Below are 5,702 nucleotides of genomic sequence, written 5' to 3'. Positions count from 1 at the left end.
TCTTTCCAGAATGTGGAAGATCAACACCTACTAATGCATGACCAGACAGTCATTAGAAAAGGTCAGTAAGGTGGCACCGCAGCTTTACTTTCCCTTGTCAATAGTTAAAGTGCAGTGACGCACCGGTGAAGTGACGCCCTAGGATTTTTATAAGGATGGATCATTTGGGATGGGGAGGGCGGAGGAGCTTTTATTCCACTCTCTCAAGTCGCTGGATTTTTTTTCTAACGCTGGCCGAGGGAAGGTGGCTACGGGGACAAAGCCCCAAGGCTGCCCCGGGGTGTGAGATTCCACCGGGGGACACCGACTGTCTCCCCTCGCTTGTTCTTTTGTGGCTTTAATCGAAACCAGGACATTGGACCGAATTTACTCTGCCCTGGAATATGTGTGTGTAAAGTGACACGAGGCTTTTCTTTTTGCTTGCTTGGTTGGGGGTTTTGTTACCGCTAGCACTCGAATACAGTTTTTTCCCATTTTTTTTTTTCCCAACTATTTTTTTTTCTTGCAACTTCTTTACAAGACTTGAGAAGGGAATGAGTTGGTGGTAGAAGCCTGCTCGGCTTTATGTTAATCGAAATTGGTTTGTAGCTGAGGTTTTGAGGAAGGAGCAAGACGTATTGACTCAATTTACAGTCATTTAGATTTTTTCCTCCTGCTTTTGTTTTTAAACAAATTTGTGCTTAAAAAAAAAAAATCAGTGGAAGTTTCCTCTGAAGACTTCAAACAAATACCTAACTGAGGAAAAGCAGAAGTGTGTGTCAGAGCGCTGATTGCTGCCTTTAGCTCATGGGAGAATAATTTCGCTGTCAGATGCACCACTGACAAATCTTCCCCCTCCGGGATCAGGGCCGACCTCGGCTCTTTAACCCTTTCGCTCGGTGCCCTGAGCCAGCAGCAGCCACTGGGTGAACTGGGCGGATTTACAAAGGGATGGAAAAGCTGGATCTGTGGTTTGCTGCTTGCAAAGCCTTTGTTATCCCTCCTCACCTAAAGGCTGAAACTATTAACGAGCAACGCTTTACTTTCGCTTCTCCCCTGGGCTGCATCCCGCTCGGGTGTACTGTCTGCTATGAATTTGTCGGGATTAAATTCCAAAGGCGGTTTCTTAAATCCGTGTGTGCGAAGTGGAAGATGAACCCCAGCGGGAGTTTGGGAGGTTTCTCCCTGCCCCGGCTCGGAAAGAGTTTTTTTTTTTGGCAGTAGCCGAAGGATGCTAATTTGGAGTCTGTAGTTGTATCGGGTTTTTTATGAGCGTGGATTTGCGAGCTTGCTGCTGCTGGGATGTGGGGTTTGTGTGCTTGGAAAAGCATTTCTAGTTGTGTTCGGCAGCTCCTTGAAATCGAGTGGCAAAATGCAGCTGCTCGGCAAGAGTTGTGGGCACCTTTTGGGTTCCTGTGCTGCAGAGAGAGGCTGGGGACGGGGGTCAGCGGGCTGAGCATTTAACACCAAACGAAATCCTGTTTGCTTGGCTTTTTTTTTGTAGAAAGGAAATTCACTTGCCACTTCCTATTTCTTTTTCCCTTTTATAAAATACCTACTTTCCCTCCTCTTCCTGCAGGTCCCATTTCCTTAACGAAAAACAGTGCTCTAAGTCTCCCCTGCCAAAAGGATGGATTAATTGGGGTGGTCATAAACCCCAACGAAGTGTTTTGTTCCGTTCCGGGGAGACTTTCCCTCCTGAGCTCCACGTCGAAATACAAAGTGACAGTAGCAGAGGTGCAGAGGAGGCTCTCGCCCCCGGAGTGTCTCAACGCCTCTTTGCTAGGAGGAGTGCTCAGAAGGTAAACTGCACTGCCCTCGCAGCCCTCCCCTCCGTGCCTATTGTCTGTGATTTCCCTTGCGCTGGTGCGGGTGAGCAGCCAGATTAGCATAACGAGGAGCTAAGAAAGCCTTTTAGCGAGTTTCGGATTTTTAAGAAGCCCCAACGACACTGAATCCTAATAGGCTTTGGAAATAAAACTTCTTTGCACTTCTGCTGCTACTTCTGGAGAAGTGCTATTAACAGCTCTGACAGCAATTATTCTCTGTTTAAAGTTGAATTTTTTTGCCTCCAAACCGGCTCCTGGAGCTGTCTTATTCCTGAGACAAACTGTTTCCCTATGGAATGATTTTTGGATTAAATCTCGTGGTCTTGATTAATCATTTCAAGGACACTTTATGTCTTTTTTTTTTTTTTTTTTTCATACACTTAATTCAGCTCCTGATCATTCTACAGCTGTTGGTTTCAGTGGTGCAGTTAGAAACATTTTGATTTTGACCTGCAGTGTTTCATCCTGGCTGGTTTGTAGTAGAGCATTTAAAAAGTAGGTCACTTGAAAAGAGCCTGTTTTTTATCTTCCCCCCACAAGTAGAAGCCTATTGAATGTCAGTAACTGGAATTTCTCATCTTAAAAAAGAAGTCTTCCCTGAAGATAAATAAGGCCATTTTTTTTCCTTTTTAATTACAGAGCCAAATCTAAAAATGGTGGCAGATCATTAAGGGAAAAACTGGATAAAATTGGCTTGAATCTTCCTGCTGGTAGAAGGAAAGCTGCAAATGTGACACTATTGACATCTTTGGTGGAAGGTCAGTCCTGAACAAGTCTTAAAAATAAACTTTTTTCCCCCCCTTGTGTACAGCTTTTATCCTCTAGGAAGAAGCTAGTGGTGGAAGGTCAGTCCTGAACAAGTCTCAAAAATAAACTTTTTTTCCCCCCTTGTGTACAGCTTTTGTCCTCTAGGAAGAGGCTAAAAAGTCAATGGACATAATAGAGAGGTTTTGTTTGTTTTGAAGTGAGCCTGATGCGGATGTTGCAGCACCTAACAGCTCTTCTCCCCCTCCTTCTCCCTTCAAATCTGGTCTCTAAGTCCTGGAGCCCTGTTAGCTCAACCCCAGCTAATGCTTCTCTTCCTCAGAGCTGCATGGCAGGGATGCTGGCAGGGATGCAGCAGCTCCTCTGTGCCAAGATGCTCAAAATGCACGTTTGTCCAGCCTGTGTTTTCTTCAGGGTTGTTTCAGGTTTCATAAGGGTGTGTGCAGGGCCAGGCAAGGGAAGGCAAATGGGGTGAAACTCATCACATTAGTGGCTTTGGTTCCTTGTTGGGAAACTTTCCAGTCTGGGGCAGCTGACTCCACTGCTTGGCCCTTACCTCAGCAGTGTCCTCAGAAGCTTTGCTAATAAACAAGCATATAAAGTGAGATTTATAGCTTTTGACTTCCTGATAGGAAACTGGAGCCCCTTTAATCTGTACCATGTTCTGTGGACCCTTGATCAGTTAAGCTGACTTGAAGGGTGTTTATATATATATATTTGTACGTGTGTGGTTTGTGTTTGGTGATTCTGCTTAAAGCAGCTCCTGGTTAGTGGGACAGCTGAATGGGGATAGAAGCAGCAACTGAAATGAAAACTGAGAAATTATTAACAATAACCTACTGGTAATTCACTTCCACATCAGCTTGAATAATGCAGCAACTTCCCTTTAAAACCTTCCCTTGGAAGTTGGGTTTTGCACACACAGGTACAGTGCAGGTAACCCTGTCCATGCTAACCCAATTTTTTTAAGCCTGATCAAATTGCCTTACTGAAAACAAGTGGTTTAGTTATATACCTTGCAAGTTTGTTTTCAACATGAAAATGCTTATGCAAAAGTGTTTAGAAAATATAGTTAACTGAAAAACTAATATAAGTTAGTTGCCAGATGTTTGTAAATACCAGTGGGTAATTCATTCTAGAGAATAATTTGCTCTAGACTGAATTCTGTTCCTTGCTGTGCAGTTAAGCTGGATAAAGACATGAGTTTTTCCAGTATAAAAGCAAGAGAATCCCTTTTTTTTATATATATATATAACTGTCACCATGTAGATCTCTTTTCTTGATGCAAACTTAAAAAGAAACACTGATCCATCAATTACTAAATGACAGTAAGTGATACAGTGGCAACAATGTCCCTTCCTAAACCAGAAAGACACTCCCAAAATTCACAGCCTTTCCCCCTTAATTTCGCTGCTCTTAGAAGGAATAGCTGTTACCCCATTTAACCAGCACTCCCTTTACCCCCCCAGGTGAAGCTGTGCATCTTGCTCGTGACTTTGGCTATGTATGTGAGACAGAGTTTCCTTCCAAAGCAGTGGCTGAATATTTAACCAGACCACACATGGGTCGCAACGAAATGGCAAACAGGAAAAATATGCTGCTTGCTGCAAAGTAAGTTTTCAGCTTGGATTTCCCTCCTCCTCTTTTAAACATGCTTTTGTTTGATCATGAGTGTCTGACTGGGGGGGATGGTTTGGTACATTTTCATGTGTGATTTTAATAGGGAGAATGAAGCAATTGGTTTTTTATTTGGTTTTGGTTGGAATTCAACTATGGCAGAAGTTATTTTAATCTGAATCAATAATAGTAACAACCATGTATGATAACTCTAGTTTGGGCCAGTTCTGTTCTTTTCCCTTTTAACTGTAGTTAAAACCTTCAGGAAAATTCCAACCCTGGGACAACTATCTCTAAGGAAAAGGTGTCCCTAGGTCTGACAGGGTGGAGGATCTAGAGAGCAAGTGTGGCCTGGGAATGTGACCTGCTTGGGGGAGCAGGAGATGGTTCACCCATCTCTGGATGTGCAGTGTGTCCAAGGAGAGATACTGGTGTGTGTGCTGGGCACAAGGGAAGATCAGCATATGCTTTTTCCCCCCATGGGACACTGGGATTCAAAACTGGATAGTCCCTTTTTCCCTGATATGACTGAAGGTTTTTATAGTTTCCTGGAAAACATCCTTTGGTAGGTGTGGAAAGTCCCTGTGCTAAACTAAACTCCTGTTACCAATCCTGATGAAGAGGGGAGGAAGGGTAAAGGAGAGAGGCTTTGTTAGGGCTGTTCTGCAGACACTTTGTGCCTGTAAATACACCACATCCTGAACAGGTCTGGTAGGAAATACCTTCAACTGGTGACTGCAGTACTCACTGTGCCCTTTCCCCTGCTGGTTCCTCTCCCAGACTGGGGTTTAACAAAGCTTCAGTTCGTGATTTGTTCTGGTCTGAGACGTTTTGTGGTGTGGGGTCAATGCAATTCCTACGTTTGACAGCACATTTTGCTCTGTAGAGGATCTGAGAAAAACTTGCTTAAATTGCTGAGAGTTGCCCCTCACTTTGGGCTCAGATCAGGCATGGAAAACACACTCCTGTTGCTGAATGAATCCAACTTTCCTGACAAAGAGACCTGTGAGGCTACATCTCTTAGAAATTTAAAAATCTAGTCCCTCTCCTATTGCTCAAACTAATTTTTCCTGAGCACTACTCCTTCCTCTCCTCAGTGTTTTCATTACTGTCACTGGCACTAACAGCAATAATCTTCTGGAAGACGTCTGTGACTGAGAAATTCTGATCAAGTGCTGATTCTGTCAAAGACTGCTCAGCTCCTGTGAAATCCCTTCAAGGGGACAGATTTCCAAGCAGCAAACAACATATGCTTGAGCACTATTAACCACTCATGTTTTACCAGACATATGTGTTAGTGTTTGCAGGATCAGGGCCTTGATCTCTCCTTAGGAGAGTCTGTACATAGAATATACACAAGGAAACTGAACCTCCCGTTCAGCTGCTCGAGACTTTCTGAATCACTTGATGCAGCTGTGCAAGTTCTCATAGAAACTAGCACTGAATTCCCACTCCTATAAAATCCAGAGCAAATGCTGCAGTGCCAGGAAGGCACTAGATGTGCAGAGAGGA

The 5,702-nt window shown here is 43.9% G+C and overlaps 1 protein-coding gene across 1 annotated transcript in view; it reads left to right on the top strand.

Moving 5' to 3' along the window:
* Positions 1 to 3: 3 nt before the first annotated feature.
* The window catches only part of TFAP2C (transcription factor AP-2 gamma (activating enhancer binding protein 2 gamma)), a gene marked incomplete at its 5' end in the record, with an annotated part of 6,231 nt that continues 532 nt past the window's right edge, over positions 4 to 5,702 (top strand). Inside the window, 4 exons of the mRNA XM_009069245.1 lie at positions 4 to 61; positions 1,559 to 1,781; positions 2,448 to 2,566; positions 4,043 to 4,184. Of these exons, the coding sequence (XP_009067493.1) occupies positions 4 to 61; positions 1,559 to 1,781; positions 2,448 to 2,566; positions 4,043 to 4,184 (542 nt within the window). The remainder of the gene's footprint in view (positions 62 to 1,558; positions 1,782 to 2,447; positions 2,567 to 4,042; positions 4,185 to 5,702) is intronic.

Source organism: Acanthisitta chloris, unplaced genomic scaffold (genome assembly GCF_000695815.1).
Source record: "Acanthisitta chloris isolate BGI_N310 unplaced genomic scaffold, ASM69581v1 scaffold10912, whole genome shotgun sequence".
Classification (NCBI taxonomy): Eukaryota; Metazoa; Chordata; class Aves; order Passeriformes; family Acanthisittidae; genus Acanthisitta; species Acanthisitta chloris.
The sequence above is the reverse complement of the archived record's forward strand: the minus strand, read 5'-3'. Positions and strand labels throughout refer to the sequence as shown.